Genomic DNA, 23,075 nt, shown 5'->3' with positions numbered 1-23,075 from the left:
TCTAGTGAAAAACTCTCTATCATTTGTTTTTATGATACTAGGTTGTCTCAGTTTTGCTTCCATTTGTCCCATCATCTCTTTTTGGACTTTTTTTTTTCAGGCTCCTTTTCCTTTTGGTTATAATTTAAGTTCTAGTGTTCTTCACTTCCAGGCCATCTCTCTCACTCCTGACACATTCTTTCTGGGTGATGGTATCCCTTTTGGCAGCTTCTACAATGATGCACCAATCTAAACCTTTATCCCAGATCTGTCTCCTGAGCCTCAGCCCTCTATATCAAAACACCTATTTGTTGGCTTCCTTGACTTTTCTAAAGACAATTACAACCAAAAAGTACACCAATAACTGCATTTTCTTTGCCTTCAATTTGCTACTTCTTCCTATGTCCAGGCTCAAAATAGAGTGTATTTTTTAGACTCTCCATTGTTCCTTACTCCACACATAATATTTATTGCTAAGTCCCCTATTGAATTCCTAAATATCTCAACTACCCATTTCTTCTTTCCAGGTATGCTTCTGAGTTCCAACATCCTCACTTTTCACCTAAATTACAGCAGGGATTCCCAACTCTTACCTTGCTACTCTTTTTTTTTTTTTCCTTAAAACTGAAATTTATGCTTTTATTTATTTATTTATTTATTTATTTATTTATTTTTATTTATTTTTTATTTTTTTCCAATATATGAAATTTATTGTCAAATTGGTTTCCATACAACACCCAGTGCTCATCCCAAAAGGTGCCCTCCTCAATACCCATCACCCACCCACCCCACCCTCCCACCCCCCAATCAACCCTCAGTTTGTTCTCAGTTTGTAACAGTCTCTTATGCTTTGGCTCTCTCTCACTCTAACCTCTTTTTTTTTTTTTTCCTTCCCCTCCCCCATGGGTTTCTGTTAAGTTTCTCAGGATCCACATAAGAGTGAAACCATATGGTATCTGTCTTTCTCTGTATGGCTTATTTCACTTAGCATCACACTCTCCAGTTCCATCCACGTTGCTACAAAAGGCCATATTTCATTCTTTCTCATTGCCACGTAGTATTCCATTGTGTATATAAACCACAATTTCTTTAATCCAATCTGTTTTCCACTTCATAGTCAAACTGATCTTTCAAAATAAATATCTAACAGTTAACTGCTTAAAACCCAGCAATGGCTCCTTATTGCTTTTATGAAACAGGCTAACTGCTTCACAAGGCTTGTAAGACCTATTTTGCTTGGGATATTGCTCATTTCCCCTCTTTATCTCTCACCATTTCTCTTCTAGGACTTCATGCTTAACTACACTGAATTATATTTCTTTCCTCAAGTGTGTCAGCTCTCTCACCTCTTTGTCTTCCTACACACTTTGTCGTTATCCATCCTTTCCACACTTATCCACCCATTTGCCCAAGGTTTTTCATGTGCTTTCTTTTCTACTCTTTTAGCCTCGTCGATAGGATATCAAGAGGAGGGATTGTCATTTATTCACTCATATCTAATAGAGTATTTTTGCTTAATCAATATTTATTAACCAGAACTGAGATCTGTTTTTACATAAAGAATACATTGGTTTTCCAATGCATATATTGTTATCTATGTAGCAGTTTTATGCATCAGTGTAAATTAGTTAATTACCAAATTTTGATCTCTATGTATTAATCTCTTGTGAACTTGCTTAATAAGAATCTATCCCCAGGAAATGTATCCATATTCAGGATGCTGACCAAATCAAGTTTTTTGTTTTTTTGTTTTGTTTTGTTTTGTAAGCTTAAAGTCAAACTTCAGACTGTGTAGAATTTGTTGAACAAAATTTGACCTTCTTGGGCCTTTTGACAACTAGTCAATTATTCTTCTCTGGCGACATTTTGACCTCACCACCCAATGGTTATTAAACTTCAATAGTAGGCAGAATATCTTCCCAATTAGTGTCTGAAATGTCACCACTAGCCAATTATTCCCTTGTGTTTACACTGTCATATCCTTGAAATCCTCATTTGTAATTCTGGGTGTGGGTGACATACTAAATACTAATTCCTTATTGTAACGAGATTGTTTTCATTCTTGAGGAGAAACATGACTCAGTGTCAATGGAGGGAGAAATCAATAAAAGAGATGAAGAGGGGAGGAAAAGTAATGTTGTTGGATCTTAAAATAATTAATTTTGAAATTTTCTCAGACTTGGCTTTACTCACGTGCATGCCTCCCACTGCTTTTTAGCACACTGCACCACTATAGAGTATGAGTTATAGAAATGTCAGTACTAAAGTTGTTCTTACTGATGACTTAGATCAATGTTCTCAGTTGGGTTTGTATTGATCCCCAAGCAGTGTAGCTACATTTAGTTGTATAGGTTGTATACTGAGCAACATTACAGGTGCCATTTTTACATGGATTCTAAGTATAATCCTACTTAGCAGTGTTCCCCATAAGTAGGGCTGGCAGATATAGCAAACAAAACCAGAGGATGTCCATGCAATATTTGCAACATACTTATTCTAAAAAGAGATATGTTTATCTCAAATTCAAATTTAACTGGGTGGCCTGCATTTTACTTGCTACCCTACAATATGAGGCGTCTAGAAAACGTGTGGGCACACTTTTGGTTGTCTCAGAGGATACAACTGGCAATTAATGGGCAAGGCCACTTATCCTAAATGTGCTGCAATACCCAGGAGGTTCTCACATTATGAAGAGTGTTTCTTTTCTGCTTAGTTCTTCAAAAGGTAATGGTCTCCCAGGTTAAAACAAAAACAAAACAAAAAACTCTGAAATTAATTACTCTATTGTAGAAGTGAGAAACCTGAATATTAGATAGCATAAGTGATTCAGTGATTGAAATTAGTACCAAAAACAAAACAAAACAAAAAACAAAATGCAACCAACCAACAAAGCCCTGTGTTACCTGTGTTATCATTGCCAATGGCCTATAGATGTGAAGAATGCATATGGGAGACAGGTGGGAGATGTGGCTACAGAGTCCTAGAGCACACTAGTTCTATAGAAACCTGAAACTACTGTGACCTGTTGATGAATGTTAAGCAGAAAAGCCTCACAATCAGATATTTTTAGAAAGGTGACAGTGTAGCATTGTGGAGAAAGAAAAGGCAGCAGCCAGTTTTGGAGAATATCATCAGCAACATACTGTATTTTCTAAGCATATTGTGTTTTCTAATTTTCCATTGTGCTTTCCCATTAATTCTCTAAAATGGCATTTGCATTCTCTCCCATTCCCTTTATCTCTCTGGTCCTGGTGGTGGGGTAGGTAGCCTCCTCGCATCTCCTTGCTCTTCTAACCTCCATTCTTTCTTCTTTTATAAAAATACCCTGCTTTGAAGATCATGTCTGCTGACTCTACTGCCCTCCCCACCTCCCTTGCTGTTGCACTTGTCTACTGACCTCTAGGTCACTGACCTTCATTTCTTGAACATTTTCCACCCTGGAACATTGTCATTTTCTTCAATAGTTCTTGTCGTAATTCACACTGTTTTATTTTATTTTATTTATTTTTGAAATAATTTTGTGTTTTACTTTACTTTTTTTTTTTTTTAGAGAGAGTATATGAGCAGGGGAGAGGGGCATAGCGAGAGTATCTTAAGCAGGCTCCATGCTGAGCATGGAGCCCAACATAGGGCTCTATCCCATGACCTGAGCCAAAATCAAGAGTCGGACATTCAACCAACTGAGCCACTCAGGCGCCCCATTTCATGCTTATCTTAATATTCACACAAATTATCCTTTCCTGTGGTAGTTTCTTTGCTTTTTAACTCCTCTCACCTATTGATGTTGTTCTGCATCCTACTCAGGCACTCACTCCTGTTCCCTTGATCTTGTCTCGATCAGTGAAGAAAGCGCTTCCATTATCTTGAAAAGAATTTCTATAAGCTACCACCAACACATCTATCATCTTACTTCACTTCTACCCTTTCCTCCATTACATGGGTGGACTGTCTGTACTTTAATCTCACACTGATTTGTCACAAGATATCATGCTCTTTACTCAAGGTTAACACTTTGGCCTCTGGCTAAGTTCTCATTTTTCTCATCATCAGTTTTTACTTCTTCAATAGATCTTCCTACCAGCATACATATATACTATAACATTTCAGTAAACAAAATTTCTTGACCTACATTTTCCTGCACATTATCTTATTCCTGTTCATCCTTAGATAAAAGCTCCTGCAAGGATAATTTCCTATTTTTATCCTAAATGCCTCTCTTCATATTCTCCTTTGAACCTATTCTTTTTTTTTTAATTTATTTATTTTTGAGAGAGAGAGAGAGAGAGAGCGTGTGCACACGAGTTGGGAAGGGGTAGAGAGAAATACAGAGATCCCAAAAGAGAAATCTGGGCTGACAGCGCAGAGCCCTATGTGGAGCTCAAACTCACAAACCATGAAATCATGACTTGAGCCGATATCAAGAGTCAGAAATTTAACCAACTGAGCCACTCAGGCACCCCTCTTTTGATCCTGTTCTAGTCAGAGTTTTGTTTCTAACACTCCCATCAAACTGTTGTTAAATTCACCAATGATACTCATTTTTCTAAATCCAGTGGTCAATTCTCAATTTTTGACCTAGCAGTAGTATTTGAAACAGCTGATTTTGCTTTCTTTGAATTTAATTTTCTATTTGATTCCAGGCATAAAATGCTTCTGGTCTCTAAGAGGTCACTTTTTTCTCAACCTCTCTTGTTGATTCTCTCCCATCTTCTCAAACTTTAAACTTGGTATGCTGCAAGGTCTAGTCCTCAGATCTCTTCTGTGTTTACATTTCACCCTAAGTAATCTCATCTAGTCCTATGGCCTAGAAAACCAATTATTTGCTGACAACTTCAATATTTGAATTTCCAGCCTTTCTTTTTCCCTCACCTCAAGACAGTCAATTTTCCTCTTGACATCTCCGATTAGAAATTTTGTATGGAACTCAAACCTAGTGTATTTTGATCTAAACTCCTGTTTGCTCCCACTCTCCACTGCTCCGCCTATAGTTTTCTCCATCACAGCAAATATTCAGCCAATACAGACTTGTATGGCCCTAATGGTGGGTTAGTGGCTGGCACTTTTCCTGGTCAGTGTCTGTGCCCTAACACTTGTTAAATATTTGGTCTATCCCTCCTATTTGGAACATTATATATTTGGTGAATAAATCAATAAGAGTTTGGGCTTTTTTTAGGGACTCTAAAGTTACTGGTCTTTGATATATCAATGTTTCAGGTCAATGCATTAGGTTTTATTAAACGCTTTATAAGATTATATACATATTTTCTTTGCTAGAGTAGATGTTTCACTAATATGGGTTTTTTAATGTCTAATAATGCACTTGAAAGTTAGAAATGCAGTCAACAAAAAGCAAATTTGAAAGCCAATTGAACAATTTAAAATTAATATCTGCATCAGCTTATTTTTGTCAAGTTCAGAGCTCTTATTAATATGTTGTTTACCAATTATATTATTAAGCCATTTGCAATTTAAAATGATTGATTTATGAGAAAGCTAATCAATTCAAAGTTGCTCAAAACTTGTGTTTTTCTTACATGAACAAAGACTACAGAGAGTTAAAGTATTTGCAAAGATCAGAAGTAATGTAATATAACACTGAGATCAATTTTTTCTTTCTCTAAAATAACACATTAAGAATTCCCATTTATTAACTGGCAAGCCAACATCTAGAATTGGCTGCAAGATTTAGTTTCAGTGAGTTAAAACAATAAGCTAAATCTATCTCTCTCAAACACTGTGAAAGACTGTAAAAATGTGAATTTAAAAATGAATTCCCATAAGAGTTTTAAATCAAAGTTGAACAGTAATTGTATTTTATTGCCTTTTTCATAAGGTAGCTTGTCAGAATGTCCAGTCTTTAATGTAGTTCAACCCATTATGTTCATATTGGAGTTACATAGAAGAACGACACTATGAAGAACGGTGAACTTCTAAAGAATCTTTCATAATTCTCATTCTAAAATGTCATCAGCACTTCACTAGACTCTGAAAAATAATCTTGGTTTTACTGATGGTACACATGTGACATTTATCCTGCCTGCAAAGTCATCCCAGCCAGCTCCAAATAGGAAAAGAGCAATGTAGTGACAAATGTAGTAATTAACATCTGGGTTTAGCAACCAGGGAACAAGAAACATATGTTCACTATTAAGATGGGATTTACCCATTTGGATTTATTTTGACATTGGATCTCTGCTTAAAATAATAACATTGCCTACACCATAAGTGATATTATTCCTTATTTTAAGAGGCTTTTAGAAATAAGCAGCAATACTGCTAAGAGCTAGAAATTACAGTGAATATAACTTTAAAATTAAAAAGAAAGGAGAGCTGTTTATATATCTCGGCTGAAGTCAGATGTGGGGATATGTGTGTTTAGGTACTGCAATCATGTGCTATAACTTATTATTTCATGTGTATATTGTTCTTTATAAACATCTTATTTAGTTTGCAACACAATTCCACCAAAACAGTGCAACATTTAAAGCAAAAAGAATTCCTGTTATCACAACTATCATTTGCTTGTGGAATGAAACTACATTGAAAGGATAAAAAGAAGTTTCTATTAGCTTCAGAGAAGAAAGTAAAGCTAAACAGACAAAAGCCAGGTAGATACAGGACTAGGACATCTAAACTGATGCTTCCAAGCTCATTAAAAGAGATATTGAGGTAGCATAGAATTATAGTCTTCATTTATGCCTATTTTCTTTTATCAACAGATTATATGGGCGTGTGTGTGTGTGTGTGCATGAGAGAAAGAGAGAGAGAGAAACAGAGAGAGACAGAGATTTATAGGCATTGCTCTATCTGGGTCCCTCTTATATCTTTAGACCAAAGCCCCAAAGATGTGTCTCCCATCTAGCCTAACTCTGATACCTGATATTGGACTTTAAAACAGACTGTTTTGGGGCACCTGGGTGGCTGTCAGTTAAGCGTCCGGCTTCGGCTCAGGTCATGATCTCACCATTCGTGAGTTCGAGCCCCACATCAGGCTTTGTGCTGACAGCTCAGAACCTGGAGACTGCTTCGGATTCTGTGTCTCCCTTTCTCTCTGTTCCTCCCCAACTCATACTCTGTCTCTCTCTCAAAAATGAATAAAGATTACAAAAATAAAAAAAAAACACCCTTTTTATCTCATTTGCTCAACAAAAAGCAAGACTGTTTACATTTGTGAATGACACTAGGAGGGAATATAGCAGCTGATTTAGCAAGATTGTCCAGTTTTACATTCAGGCTGCATCTTCTACTTCTTCTCTTCTTTTTCCATTCGCTGCCATATATTTCTTTATGTTCATGTCTGTATTTATCACTGTATTATAAACTCATTGAGAATAAAGTTTATATGGTATTAGTTGAATCTCTCCAATTTGTTCTCTACAACCAATTTAATCCTCTTAGTCTAGAGTGTTATACATAGTAATTGCCCAATAAAAATTTTAAAATCTTTACAAGGTTATGTTCAGTGATATAGAATATTTTTAGTTACAAATAAATGTACTAAATGTACATTAATAATAATTGTACTAATATAACTAAAAAAGAATGTGAGCTTTAGTACATAGGCATAATAGTATTATTTGTCTTTCCTACACTGCCATATGACAAGCAGCTAAGTAAGAAGAAAAGTATTTTTATGAGCATTTTTCTAGGGCCAGAGATGGGGATTATTCTATTGCAGGAATATTCAACACAAATGTAAAATTACTTTAAATCTCTTATTTTATTAGAAGCAGAAAGGAAACTTGCGTATGTGTAAAAATTTCCTCTAAGCCATTCATAGCACTTAAAATAATTAAAATATTCATGTTACATCCATGACTCTATAGATTTGATGATTACATAGATAAAACTTTGTTGATATATATGAGAAAAGGGAAAAAGTGTATCAATAGTACAAAACTTAGAAAATCTCAAAATAACATGATTTACTTTGAAATTATGTAACTTTTAGGCTGATAATGTTTTATTTAGTTAAACGATGTTTTCATTTCTAGAATATAAACAAACTGAACCAGGGAACAGTCCACCAACATATGGAGACACATAAAGTTTTCACCATGATTAATCCATTTGAAGATAATTGATAACTGACCACATTATGCAATTATGCACAAAGAACCTGGGTGATTAGGCACCTGGTATTAATGCTAATCAGCATCTGATGATATCCCTGTCAAATTATTATTGTTCTATTATCATATAATCCATATAATGAGTATTATATCAAGACCCATAAAGTTCCTTAGCAATAAGGGTGAAAAACCAATTATGAAGTTATGGAAGTCTTTATGGGGCCATTGGCACTTATCAACATAGACAGACTATTGAGAAAGACTGTAAACTACAAGGGAAGTGCCCTAGTCTGATTCCACTTTTGACTTTCTGGAATAGAATTTCTCAAATCTGGCTGTGCGTCTAAATCCACTTGAGTTCTTAAAAAACAATACAGATACCTAGATATCAACCTTTACCTAGAGAATCAACATTTGTAAGGATGAGGCCCCAGAGCATACTTTTTATTTATTAAAAATTTTTAAAAAATGTTTATTTATTTTTGAGAGACAGAGACAGAGTGAGAGTGGGGGAGGGGAAGACACACACACACACACACACACACACACACACACAGAATCTGAGGCAGGCTCCAGGCTCTGAACTGTCAGCACAGAGCCTGACACGGGGCTCGAACTCACAAACTGTGAGATCATGACCTGAGCCAAAGTCTGACACTTAACTGACTGAGCCACCCTGTGTCCCAAGAGCATACTTTTTAAAACCTCCTCAATTTATTCTAAAAAAATTGATCACAGGTGCTATTAAGGCACCCCTGGCCAGACCATATACAATGTAGGCAATCAATAAACATTTGTTGAATGACTAATGCAGTTTTCCAAAATAGCCTCTTTTATGCTAGTGCCCACATTTAATTTTTGTTGACTTGATTTTTATTAATATAGCACTACTTTATTTGTTTTGTAGTATAGAAATGGCAACTAATGAATTCAATTAAATTATCAGGGGGGTGTTACTTTAGAAGAAGGCACATCTATAATATTGGTATCCTTTTGTAAGAGACAAATGGGATCCCCCTCGTTGGAAGTTCAGTGTGAGAAGATGGCTGACATATTCTCACTTAGAGTATTTATAGGATCTGTGATTTTACAATAGTGTCTCATGTTTGATGATATAAATACCTCTTCTTTTTCCTTCTGTTTTTTTATTCTCACTCAACTCTTAGACCTTAATTCATCCAAGAACAAGACAATGTGGTGTCTGAAGTTTCTTCACCTTCCTTTTCCTAAATACTGACCAATAGGGATTAAAAACAAAAGAAAAACATCTCTTCCTGGGGTATCTACCGTAGAACTTGGGTTACCACATTAGCAAATGTGAATGTGATGAAACCTGGGACCTCTATGTGTGGTGGTTTTTTTCATCTGCCTGTGTACAGCAGTGACTGTGGTGGGCAGCAATATTCACTAAGCCTTGCTGTGTTAAGCTGCCCCTTTGCAAGTCTTACCCACCTGTTATGTCTGACCATTTGCTTCCCCCTCTCATAACAGTCCTCTGCTAACATTTCTGTAGACCTCATCCTGTGAGCAGACACATCTAAGCGTTCCCTATTGAAAGCCTGCTGCCACATAAAAACGGATCTCAAAACTTGTCTTCTTCACACTGGGGCCAGAAATCAGAAGCCTCTCCACTTTGCACTTACTTTTCTCTGCCTAAATGGGCCAAGGCCTGGCACCTTCAATGGTTACTAGATATTTTGTCAATCACCCTGAAAAGGCATCGCCTTTAAAACAGCTTTAGTATAATCAGTAAGGCAGCCTTCCGCATACAAAGATGATAATCCCATCCACTATCCCCTCATCATTTTCCCTTATAGACAACTGCCATGCCCATGAGGCCCTTGACTATAGCATAAGTTAATGGACATGACCTTAGGAGAATGTTAGAGTTAGTAGAGAACATTAATATGTCAACATTCTAAAAAGGGATGTCTGGCGAGACCCCTTGATCTTGGGGTCATGAGTTCAAGTCCTATGTTAGGCATAGCATTCTATATTCTGAAATACACAAAAAGTAGTTGAAATCCAATGAAATAAATTAAGTTGCCTTGATCCTATAGGGAAGAAGCCTCTGTTATAACACATTTCCCATTACTCACTGATTAAGACATAAAACCAAATATATTCAAAAGATAGAATACAATTTATATTGAGTAGGCAAGTTTAAATTAATGTATATGCAATATATCTACACATAATCATTTATTATAATATAGTTTTACTATTGGTCTAACACCATTTTCAACAATTATTTTATATCTTTGTTTTCAGTTTCCTCATTATATAGTTCTAGTCCCATAATGAACACATACTGTTTACTTCTTTCTCTTTGTTCGTAACAGACATATTAAAAATGTGCTCTGAGTGGTGTTTCTGAAGGGTACAATCATGATCCAGTGCACTATTAATGCTCATCCTTTATGAGCATGGCCAGGCAGTGTTCCTGGGCATGGTACTGGGTGACCAGTGGGACCACTTTCTGAATTGGCAGCTAGCAGAATTCCCAAGATTATTCTCTAGCCAGCCAGGCTCCGTCATGGGGTTCCTATGGGATTATACACTGGGGTGAGGAAAAATATCAAAATTACGTTAATTTTTATTTTGTAACATCATCCAAATATTCCATTTGTCTACAAATTTTTATTTATTTATTTATTTATTTATTTATTTATTTATTTATTTATTATTTTTATTTTTTTCAGATTCTAAACACATTCTCTTTATCACATATTTGATCCAGAGGAGAAACTATGTGTGGGAGGTGGGGAAAGGGACCACCTTGCCTAGGAGCAACCCCCATCTATTTTTCTACAAAATTTAAAACATTTATTACTTATTAGTTTAGTAGTTTCTATTAAAACATAAATAAATGACATGTTTTGGAGGCATGAGCTAATTTCTAAAAAAAAACAAAAAACCAAAAACCAAAAAACAACCCGAACTTATAGGATGTAAGAATAAATAAGCAACCACTGTTAAATACTTTTCAGATGCAAACTTTCAGTCTTTCAGGTTTTGAAAAGCAATATAAATCCCATTGTTAATATATGCCAATGGTTCTGTTATTATTCATTTAAAATATCAATTAAATATTGATGAGTTTGTAAATGCTATGCATGGGTAAAAATTGAATGAATATAGTTATTGAGTTTTTTAAGCTTCAAAACAAAAGGAAAGCATAAAACCATAATGGATGCTTCGTCCTTGAAATTCTTTTTGTCTAACACAACTTTCTCCCAATTTCTATTTACTAACTCCTATTTGCCCTTTACAACAACCTGAATGCCCAGCTCTCTGGGATGCCTTCTCTAACTCACTTGGAATTCAGTTAAGTATACCTCCTTAAGTGCTCAACCACTTGTCCTTTGATACAAAACAACATCTCCAGCTGAGAATCTACCAGCCTGGAAATAATATTGTAGCACAATCTTCTTGAGTTCATATTTGCTAAAAGTCAATCATATAGGAGGGCACCTGAGTATCTACTATATTGAAGGCCAAATGTCTGATCATGTCCAAACTGGAAAAAAAAGTGTGTGTGGGGGGGAGATGTCTATAGTATATACCTCATACTATAGGTAATTTTTCTCAAACAATAGTGTGCATTAGAACACCCTGCAAGACTTATTATTACACAGATTATTGGGTCTCATCTCCAAAATTTCTGATTTTGGGCCTCTGGCTGTCTCAGTTGGTAGAGCATCGACTCTTGATCTCAGGATTGTGAGTTCAAACCCCATGCTGGGTGTAGAGATTACTAAAAAATAAATAAATAAACTTCAAAAATAACAAATGGGCTAAAATTTCTGATTTAGTCTGTCTAGGATGGGCTGAAAAATTTGCATTCTTGTAAGTTCCCAAGTGAAGTTCCTAGCACAGTCCAGAAACTATGCTTTAAGAACCACTAGTCTTAGAAACTGGTGATAGGAATTCAAAAGTCTCACCTCTTGCTTCTAGCTATATGGAATCTAATGCAGTCATTATTGACAATTCTGGGTTTTTTTTCTAATAGCTTTAGGACCCCTAAGATCTGAATTGTGGGATTTTCTTCTTTTAAGTAGGTCTATTCATCATCAAACCATGATATTACCCAACTGGGAGGTACAGCAATAAGCTAACATCCTGAATCAGCAAACCTACAGTTGAGACAGAATTTTTAATACAGTCATTAATATATTGTATTTTTAAATTTCAGTAAGGTTTCCTTGATATACATTGATTTACTCTACCATACAGCATGTAACTGAAAAAACTTCAAACCATGACTGCAGTAGTCTCATCTACTTCCTTTCCCACATTCCAAGTAGAGAAGAAAGTTGTTGAGTTAACAGCTGAGAAACATAGGATTCTTTGACCCTTTATTAAGTCTCAGTTGTGGGATCTAGTGTAGTCTTCCTGCATAATGCTTGCAATTTACTGAAGCTTAAAATATGTCTACATATATAGGATGATGTTATGTGTAGGTTTCTTAGGTCAAGGTACAACCCAAGTACTGCTGACTTTTAACTAAGACTACAAAATCCGGGAATTGCCTATTAATGTCTGAATCAAGGCTACACTAAGAGGGGCACCTGGATGGGGGAGGAGAAAAGGAGTGTTCTCAAAATTTTAATCAAGAAACCTATACAAGGGCCAGTTGGTATAAATGCTTCTGTTATTCACCAGCAACTCCAACAACAATGGGCATTTTATTAATTAGCATATTGAATGTCAGACATTAGATTTTTTAAAATAAAAATGGTAGCTTATTGGCTAGCATGATTAATATTGGAAATGGGCTCTCATTGGTGATATTAAAGTTATTCCAAATGTGTGGATTACTTACAAATATTCCATAAATGTTTTTCATTTTTGCATTAAAAGGCAACAAAACAAAACAAAACAAAACAAAGCAAAACCACAAACAACCATAATAGGCTTGCATACTGTACGCTTAGGGATAATGTTTTAGATAAATCCCTAAAGAGTCCTAAGTCTGTCTAAAAACTCTGAAGGATTCCGTTAGTTTGGTACTTGCCTCTAAAATTTAGCATTTGTCTCATAGAAACCTTTAATTCAAATGGTGATAGAAACACCTAATAGTACAGAGAGCTAGTGCCCCTTTGAACATTTGGAAGGAGTTGCACATCCATGTGCATGTATAGCTTGTATGCTTATATGAGTGTGTATGGTATGTGGGATCTTAATGGTTTTTTTTTTTGACACATATAAGAGAGCAGAACAGAAATGGAGTCTGGAATTTCTGGCATTAATTTTCCAGACTATTCTCAGAATTATTGGTGAGTACATCAAACAGCTTACCAAGGAATCATTAAATATTTTTTCAGATGGGAAGTGTCAATAGACTTAGACACTCTGATATAGCCTATGAGAGAAAAGTTATATTTGAGCATAGGATGGGGGTGAGAAAGCAAAATGGCAGATATCTCTGAAAGCTGTGGGTGATGATTGCAGTTCTAGAATCCGATTTTTGAGGACAGTAGATTAAGCAAGCCATTTAATGCACACCTACTGATGAGGATAATTGGATTACTGCACAATTTGTGTCTTGAAACTTTGCTTGAAAGCATCAGAGAGCTAACAAGATAGTGAAGAAGTACGAAGCCAGGATGTGGGACAAGGATTTGGAGATGCAAACTTGGGTTTGACACTACATTTCTGTTGTGGGTATTTATTGATATGGGTTGGAACAGTGGATGGGCTGAGAGGTTGAGCAGTACTTTTGACCACCTTGCAGAAATAAGAGGAAAGGAAATGGAACCCAGAGCTGCCAAGTAGGCTCTTGGTGAATCTGCCTCATTTTGGACTTAGATCCAAAATGGCTACATCTGGGGCACCAAGGTGGTTCAGTCAGTTAAGCGTTAGTCTTCAGCTCAAGTCATGATATCATGGTTCGTGGGTTTGAGCCCGACATCGGGCTCTGTGCTGACAGCTCGGAGCCTGGATCCTGCTTTGGTTTCTGTGTCTCCCTCTTTCTCTGCCCCTTGCTCATCTGTGCTCTGTTTCTGTCTCTGCCAAAAAATAAATTATATATATAAAGAAACAAAACAAAATGGCTACAATTAAGGAACAAAGATGAACCTGAAATAGGCCCTCATAAAGGCTACAGTTTGGTTTTGAAAAATCTGAATCCCTGCTATTGAATTTCAGCAATCCTAGATTGTTAATGTCCTCAGATATTATAATTCTCTATACTAAAGTAACAAACAACAACATAGGCCTCCAATTATTTTTACAAACGACATTGCAGTGCAATATCTGGCCACAATAAAAAGGAAAATAACCAACCTTACAAAGGAACAAGACTGGATGATTAAAGAACAGTAGAAATACTAGACAATAGAAATATACATGCAGTGGGCCCCAATGTTGAAGTTTTTACAAAGATTTAAAAATAACTATGCTTATTATTTTCAAAGAAATAATAAAAAGGACAGATTTTCAGCAAGGAATAGAAACCAAAAAACAAGGAAATTCTAAAACTGAAAAATATAATAATTGAAATTGAAATTAAGAGCTCAAAGGATGGATTTAACAGTATATTAAGCACAAATAAGTAGGGGCGCCTGGGTGGCTCAGTCGGCTAAGCAGCTGACTCTTGATTTCAGCTCAGGTCATGATCTCACAGTTGTGAATCAAGCATTGCATTGGGCTCAGTGCTGAGTGTGGAACCTGCCTGAGATTCTCTCTCTCCCTCTTTCTGTGCCCCTCCTTCACTCGTGGGCTCTCTCTCTCTCTCTCCCTTAAAATAAATAAATAAACTTAAAAAAAAACTTAAAACAACCTTAGGTAAGTAGAAAATAGGTAACTCAAAAGCTAAGTCAGAAGAGAACTATTGAGAATAAATTAGGAGAACAAAAGGAGAAACAAGACAGGAGTAGAGGTATGAGGAGAATTAACGTATGTGATTACAGCTTCAGAAAAAGGGAGAGAGGAAAAAAATATTAACAATGTTGGAAGCAATAATGACAGAACTGTCCAAAACTGATGAAGGACATCAAGGAACAAATTTAAGAAGTGTTAATAAGCATGACAAATAGAAACAAAGTTGTATTTGAGCAATTAAATCAAAACTGTGAAAAACAAATATAAAAAGAAAGACATTAAAAGCAGATAAAGAATAAAGAAAAATAATTTCAAAGAAGCAACAATTATAACAGTTGGATTTGAAACAGAATCAGTGGAAGCTAAAAGACAATGAACTGATAGCTTTAAATATTTTAAAATAAAATTACTCCTATCCAAATAACATATTCAGCTAAAATATCTTCTGAGAATGAAGACAAAAACTTTTCAGACAAATGCAGATTTAGAAATTTTTCTACCAGCAAATTCATATTGAAGTAATAAAATGTGTCCTTCAGGTAGAGGGCAAACAATCCCATATATAAAGTCAGAGTTACAGAAGCAACAAAGATGAAATATGTGGGAAATATTAAACAGATATTGACTGTATAGAAAAAAACAGTGCTTTTTAATTTTATGGGATACAGATATAGAGATATATTATTGGGATACAGGTACAGAGATATATTATTAGCATAGCATGTAAAACTCAAACAGGTTAAATAGACTTAATCCATAGTCTCAGGAAAAATCATAGTGAACACTTATAAATATTTAGAAGAATGATAAAATATAATACTGTATATAAAAACTTAAGGGGTCAATTAAATCTTGGTTAGGCAGGGGGATGTAGAATTTTATTTATTATTACTTATTATTTTAAAAACTTTCAATGTTTATTTTTGAGAGAGAGAGAGAGAGCAAGCACAAGCAGCAGAGGGGCAGAGAGAGAGGGAGACACAGAAGCCGAAGCAGGCTCCAGGCTTCAGGCTGTTGGCACAGAGCCAGACATAGGGCTTGAACTCATGAACTGTGAGATCATGACCTGAGCTGAAGGCAGATGCTTAACTGACTGAGCCACTCAGGCACCTCTAGAATTTTAAATGTGTAAGTGAGGACAGGTTGAAAATAAACAAGTAACTATCTGTGAATGTAATACATAGAACAGCAAATCATAACCAAAGGAAGAAGAGGAAAGGAAATAATCATGATCAAACATAAATAAAATAGAAAAATAATATAATAAAGAGTCAATAAATCCTATGTTTCATTCTTTGCAAAGATTTGTAAAATTCATAATCCTCCAGCAAGACTGATTAGGAAATGACATATGCAAGGACTAGAAGAGTAGACATCTTTTCAGATCCTATAAATGTTAAAAAGATGGTGAGAGGATTCTCTGAATAATTTCATGCCAATAAATAAGCACAAATTCCTAGAGAACTATAACTTAGACCCAGGAAGAAATAGAAAATGTGAATTGTCCTATAACTCTTAAATAAATTGAATCTCCGTACTTATATGGCTTTCCAAATTAAAGAAATAGAACCAATTCTATACAAATTCTTCCAGCGAAAAGAAGAAAAGCAAGAAGTCTTTGCCATTGACATTGTGAAGCCAGCATATTCTCCATTCTAACCTGGTAAGGACATTATAAGATAGAACACCTTTGGTCTCTGTCATAAATAAAGGTGGAAAAAAATGCTAAAGAAAATGTTGTATCAAATCTAGTAATACATAAAAAGGATAATACATTATGACCATGTAGCGTGCATCCTAGGAATGCAAATTTGTTTAAAATTAGAAAATCCATCAGTGCAATTCACCACACTAATGGAATAAGGGAGAAAAATCACTTGATCATTGATCATCTCAACAGATTCAGAAAAAAAATTGATAAATTCAATATTCTTTATTGTAAAAACTTTTTCTTACAACAGGAGGAAACTTTCTTAAAGTAATAAAGGGTACCTACAAAAACTTGTGTATTTACTGGGGAACTTTAGACCTGAAGTCGGGAATAACACAAGCATGTCTGCTATCACCACCTGGAGGCCCTCGAGAGTACAAAATATCCAGAAAAATAAATATAAAATATAAATATTGGGGAAAAAAAACCTCTTGTTATTTGCAGACAATATGATTGTAAGTAGAATATTTAAAGATACAGATAAATTATTAGAAGTAGAAGTGTAGTTAGTGAGGTTGTTGAGAAAAATGTCATTATATAAAATCAGTTGTATCTGTATACTGGTAAAAAAAAAAGAATTTAAAAAATTGTTTAAAAAGAATTTTACCAAGTAAAATAAAATATTTTAAGATAGTATTGTTAAACTACTTTCGAGAAAAAAGTGTTTTAAAGATTTAAATAGGTACATGATAATGGATTGGAAAATACTAAGATGCATTTTCAACTAAAATCCCAGCTAGCTTTTGCATGGAATTGACAAGAAAGTTTTAAAATTTACATGTAAAGATGAAAGTCCAAGAAGAGCCAAAATATTGTTTATTAATAAGGGTAAATTAGGAGAATTCACTCTGTTAGATTTCAAGACTTAGTATGAAACTACAGTAATTAAGCTTGTTGGCACAAGGGTAAACAAAGAGATCCCTGGCATAAAATATAGAGCCCTGAAGTAGACACATCCCTACATGGATATTTAAATCATCACAAAGGTGTCACAGCAGAGGAGCGAGAAAAGGAAAATATTTTAAATAGTGTTGGAACAATTAGAAGTCTACACGGAAAAAAAAATAAGAATGACTCTTATCTCACATGATGCACTAAAATCTATTCTAGACCAATTGTAGGTTTCAACGTGAAAGGCAAAAGAGCAAAGCTTCTAGAAGATAATATATGAAATTGTCTTTATGACATTGAGGTAGCTCATGTTCTAATCATCTGGGAAAATATCAATACATTTTACTATATTAAAAATAAGAGTTTCTGTTTATCAGAAGATATAATAAAGAGAACAAGAGGGCAAAACACAGGAGTGGAAGAAAAATCATTACGACATATTTAATTAGCAAAGGATTTTTTTCCACAGTACATGAAAAATACTATAAATTAATAATAGAATGTCATATATTTTAATAGAAAAAGGGCAAGAGACATGAGCTGTCACTGTACCGAAGGGGACATCCAAATGACCAAACAACATATGAAGAGGTGCTCCATCTCATTCGTAGTTAGGAAAATACAAACTAATGCGCAATGAGATGCACACTCACCAAAATGGCCAAAATTAGAAAGACTGGCAATACCAAGTATACATAAGGTTGTGGAAAATGTGAACTCTTATTCATTGCAGATAGGACAGTAAATTGGTCATTGCCTATAATCCTGAAGATAAGCATATATTGAAATCCAGAAATTCTGTTCTTAGGTGAATGACCAACCCATGTAGATTAAGAGACATACAAGTAGAAGAATATTCATAGAAGCATTATTTGTAATCCTAACTTGGAAACATTCCAAATGCCTATGTAGAGAGGAATCTACAAACTGCCATATATTCATGTAAGAGAATACTATATAACAATGAAAATATATGCACCTTAGATATGGTCTATCCCTGCATTGTTGGTTTAAACGATCATTTTGCCATTGTCTCCCAGTTCTGCGGTTTGGCTGAATTCACCTAGGGTGTCCTTGCTTGTCTCTAGTAAACAGTCATTTGGTGACTGGAGCTGGAGTCATCATTCACTCAAAATATTGTGACATTGAAGCTAGCTGAAGGTGAGAACCTCCGCTGGGGACCAGCAGAGCTGTGTTCTCTGGACCTCTCTCTATTTGATCTATCCATATTGTTTCCCCACCTGGCTCACTCCGGGGAGCTCAATTTCTTATATGGCAGCTGAAGGTTCCCATTGTGAATATCCTGAGTGAAATTGGCAGAAGCTGCATGGCTTTTTGTAACCTAACTCTAAAGTCTTCTGTAGACGTTTCTGGATATATATTATACAATTTAAAAGGCTAAAAATTAAAAGAACATAATTCCAGCCCAGTAAGGAGGGACAGGATCTCCCAGAGTGGTGAGGAACATTGTTCTTCTTGTTTTTAGTCCCTCACTACCCTCTAAGGCTTAGCTTAGCTCTTGACAACCTGGCCCCAACCTCCTTGCTGATTTTAATCTTCCTTTCACATTTTGCACTTAGATCACAAGAATGCTGAGAACCAACTGAATTGTGCTGCACTTTTTCATGTATCTCTGTGATAGAATTATGGCCCTCCAAAGATGTTCACATTCTAATCCCTAGAACTTTTGAATACGTTACCTTACATGGCAAAAAGGGCTTTGCAGATATAATTAAATTAAGAATCTTGAAAATGGTGAGAATGTCCTGGATTATCCAGGTAGGCCCAGTGTAAACACAAGGAGACTCAGAGCAAGAGTCAGAGAAGGAGATGTGAGGACAGAATCAGTGGTCAGAATGTGCAGTTGCTTGAAAGGGCACAAGTCAAGAGATGCAGGAAATTTCTAGAAATTGAAAAGGCAAGGAAATGAATTTTTTCCTACTATCTCCAGAAAGAACCAGTCCACCAACACCTTGAGTTTAGTCCCTCAAGACCCATTTTCAGAATTCTGACCTTCTAAACTGAAAGATAATAGATTTCTGTTGTTTTAAACTCCCAAATTTGTGGTAATTTGTGACAGGAGCAATAGAATCTAATGATATCCCACCCCCCCTTTTTCCCCAATTTATGACCTTTTCTATATTGTTTGGTTTTACTTGAAACACTTCCTTACACCAACTCTTTTTAAAATCTTACCCGGTATTAAAGACCTAGCTCAGCTGCTCTCTCCTCCTTGAGACCTTCTTACCATCAGAATCAGAAATAACTCTTAATCCTCTAAAACACTAGGGCACTTACCAGCACTGATAGTCCACTAATCACATATTACTTCAAGTACTTCAAGTATATAAAGGTGCTATATACCTTACTGCTGTTCCAATTTCTGTTCAGGAATTTTATACATATTAGTCACACACTCACTTGTCGAGTGGATATAGGAGGAAAAGAAGGTTATCATAAAGTATTTAAAAATATTTCTAGTAATAATACATAAAATAGTTGATATTTATATAAAAATATAAAAGTAAGTTGTAACATACATTTGCAACTTCATATGATCCATTTAATATCTGTTCCATGTAATGATTTAGATCTCTGAATCGTTTGTGGTCTGAGTTTGTAAAAGGTACGTGCCACCAATGAGGAAACCTGTTTAAAACATAAATAAATTAAAAAAGAAGTGTATCTTTATTAGTTTGAAAACTGGTCTCTGCATCTTAGGGTTGTTAGTGAAGTTATAGCTACATCAGATGGAGGGGCCAGTGAAAACATTAAAAAAAAAAAACACATAGAACACATGATTAATCCTGAGAGTTTCATTAACATGATTGTGGTCACTTGTGCTATTTTAACTTTCATTAATATTAATGCTAATTTAATTTAATTTAACCTATTAAACTAATATATATGTTCCTTCTTGCTGTATTCATGGAAGACCACACATTTTGTCTTTTAAATACATGTGGAGGCTTAATAAATACTTTCTGAAGTTAATGATTCATTATTTTTCACAAAGGTCAGATTGTATTGCTTCTTCTGGGTTCATTAGAGATATTTCCGCATTAACTAAATTAAACATTTTACCAAGTGACATATGTTTCCATCTGGTCTTAGTCTTTTGGAACACTGTATCATTTTCCTCAAGAGTCTGACTTGCAGAATTTCCTCTGCACTCTCTGAAGATTCCTCTTGATGGGTTAGATGTGATTAAGACCAATTACTGAGTGGAATGAACTGTTAATGGATAGCATTTGGTGACATATTTTTCTGGCTAAGTACATTTTCTTAGGAACTACCTAGCAGCTTTCTCTGACTTCAGTCTTGCTGCTTCCTCCTTCATACTTCTGCTTCTTTGGTACAGGTATTTCCCTGGGGTAAGGGTATGAGGGATAGAGAAGGGCTGGCAGCAGACACAGAAGTAGGTGACAACTACGGGCCAACCCATTCACTGTTTCCTGTTGTAAATGTTAAGGAAGTCCAGAATTACGTTTGTGTATTTAAATAATTGACATTTTATTTTTCAAAAGGTTTCCTGCAATTCTAAGGCTTAAAGTATTAAAAATTTTCACCCGGATTTAATTATCACAATAATTTGTACCATATACAATTAGTTCAAAACATAGAAACACATTTGATTAACAGATGGATTGGGCAGGTTTTAAATATTAATTTGGGGGCTCCTGGGTGGCTCTGTCAGTTGAGCGTCCGACTTTGGCTCAGGTCATGATCTCATAGCTCTTGAGTTTGAGCCCCGCGTCGGGCTCTGTGCTGACAGCTGAGAGCCTGGAGCCTGCTTTGGATTCTGTGTCTCCCTCTCTCTCTGCGTCTAACCCACTCTCATTCTGTCTCTGTCTCTCTCAAAAATAAACATTAAAAAAATTATTTTGTATATCTGTAGATGAATTTTCCTTATTGTTAGAGTAATTTGGAGTTCACTATCAATTCTGTTCCCTTGTTGATGTTTTTTTCAGAGGTAGGTACTAAAAAATCTTGTATATAATTAAGTATGAGAGAATGTAAGAGTTTAGCCATAGTAATGTCATTCAATTGTCTGAAATGCTTTTCAGTTACATGTCAAATATAATATAGCAATCATTTTGTGAAAATGAGTTTTTATCTTTTATGTGACAGCACCATCATGTCCCCCGCCATTTTGTTCATGCCAAAGAGTAGGAAACATCTGACTGACAAACAGATTTGATATCTGGGTATTAGAATAATTCCTTTTTTCCCCCAGTACCAACACCAATGTCTTGACTTGCCTTTTATTTGATTCTCAGAGATTTTTTACTCTCTGGGACAATGTACCAAAATAAGTTCTAGATGGTTGGGAGAAGAACAATGTTGAAAGTAGAAGAGGGAAAGGAAATCAACCGTTTAATTTTTAAGCAGGTTAATTTAAAGACCTTTAATTGTATGGAAGATTCCAATGCCTGTGTATTCTTGGGAGATACAAAGAGCCTGCTTTGAAGACCCCTGTCATATACTATGAATAATGTGAATTTTATTCTTCATGACTCTAACTTTCTGATCATACTCTCCAGATCAGGTTAACATAATTCTTGTAGGGCTTCTCTTAGTAAATTTGGGAGTCCGAGGAAATCTTGATTTCATCCTTCATTTATATGTATCACTGGAAGCCTTGGTTCCTTTGGAACTATCTGCATACAAATATTGTCAAGGGCATACACGAACTATATGCTCCCCACCTCCAACCCCCCTCCCCCCCTCCCACACACACACATACACACTGCTTGAACGGTCTTAAAATCTTTTTAAATACCATTGTAAGGCAGTTGAACAAGGCATAATCTTAGAACTAAAGCTGAAAAATCAAGAAGAGACATATGGAGAGAGATTATTAACATTTTTAAGGTTTTACAAGTTATGTTAAGTGTAGTGGACAGATAAAAGTGTAGAACAGAGAAGTTCTTGAAACCAAAAAAGGGCAGCCATTGAACAATAACATTTTAAATCATTAATTGGTAGAGTACAATGACAGTCCCTGATGTTGAATTCAATATTTGCAGTCAAACTTTGAATTTTTTTTTTTTGCCAGCACCTCTTTTTCTGTTATTTTATCAGATGGTTTTCAGTAATTCTTAAAGCTGGTGTTGCTTTTAAGTTTCCACAATGACACTCCTTTCCTCTCAGTCTCTTGAACATACTCTTACTCTAATTTGTTGACTTCCTGATATTTAAAGCATCTGTATTTCAAAATTTCTGTAGCATCTGCAAGTAGTGAACTATTCACTCTTCAATATTTCACCATATCTCTCCATTCATTGATAACTTTGCTTAGATTTGTATTTTGGAAGGTGACTAAATCCTGAAAGCCTAGTAAAAAGCCTAGTATTTCATCCACATGTACAAAGTATGTCAGGTCAGATATGGACATTCACATTATTAAGGGACCATTTCCTTAACAAAAATTCCTAAGTGTAGATAAAATAACGTTTGATTTACCTAAGTGCCAATATAATTTCTGGCAAGTTCCTTTTTAAAGTCAAGATACACCTTTCGTATACACTGAAATCTATGACCTAAATTTGGCAAGTTCTAAGTGATGAATTTTAGAAGGTTTATTTGAACAGAAG

The 23,075-nt window shown here is 35.3% G+C and overlaps 1 protein-coding gene across 6 annotated transcripts in view; it reads right to left on the bottom strand.

Annotated features, from left to right (window-relative positions):
• Nucleotides 1-23,075, bottom strand: part of PIK3C2G (phosphatidylinositol-4-phosphate 3-kinase catalytic subunit type 2 gamma) — a 347,337-nt gene that overhangs the window by 41,947 nt on the left and 282,315 nt on the right. For 5 of the 6 annotated variants that reach the window (XM_042945913.1, XM_042945912.1, XM_042945916.1 and 2 more), the window contains one exon: nt 20,019-20,127. In XM_042945913.1, the coding sequence (XP_042801847.1) occupies nt 20,019-20,127 (109 nt within the window). Of the gene's footprint in view, nt 1-10,527; nt 10,612-20,018; nt 20,128-23,075 lie in introns of those variants that run through there. The other variant, XM_042945917.1, reaches the window with a different exon arrangement.

This window comes from Panthera leo, chromosome B4 (genome assembly GCF_018350215.1).
Source record: "Panthera leo isolate Ple1 chromosome B4, P.leo_Ple1_pat1.1, whole genome shotgun sequence".
Classification (NCBI taxonomy): Eukaryota; Metazoa; Chordata; class Mammalia; order Carnivora; family Felidae; genus Panthera; species Panthera leo.
This window is presented reverse-complemented; position numbering and strand designations above follow the sequence as displayed.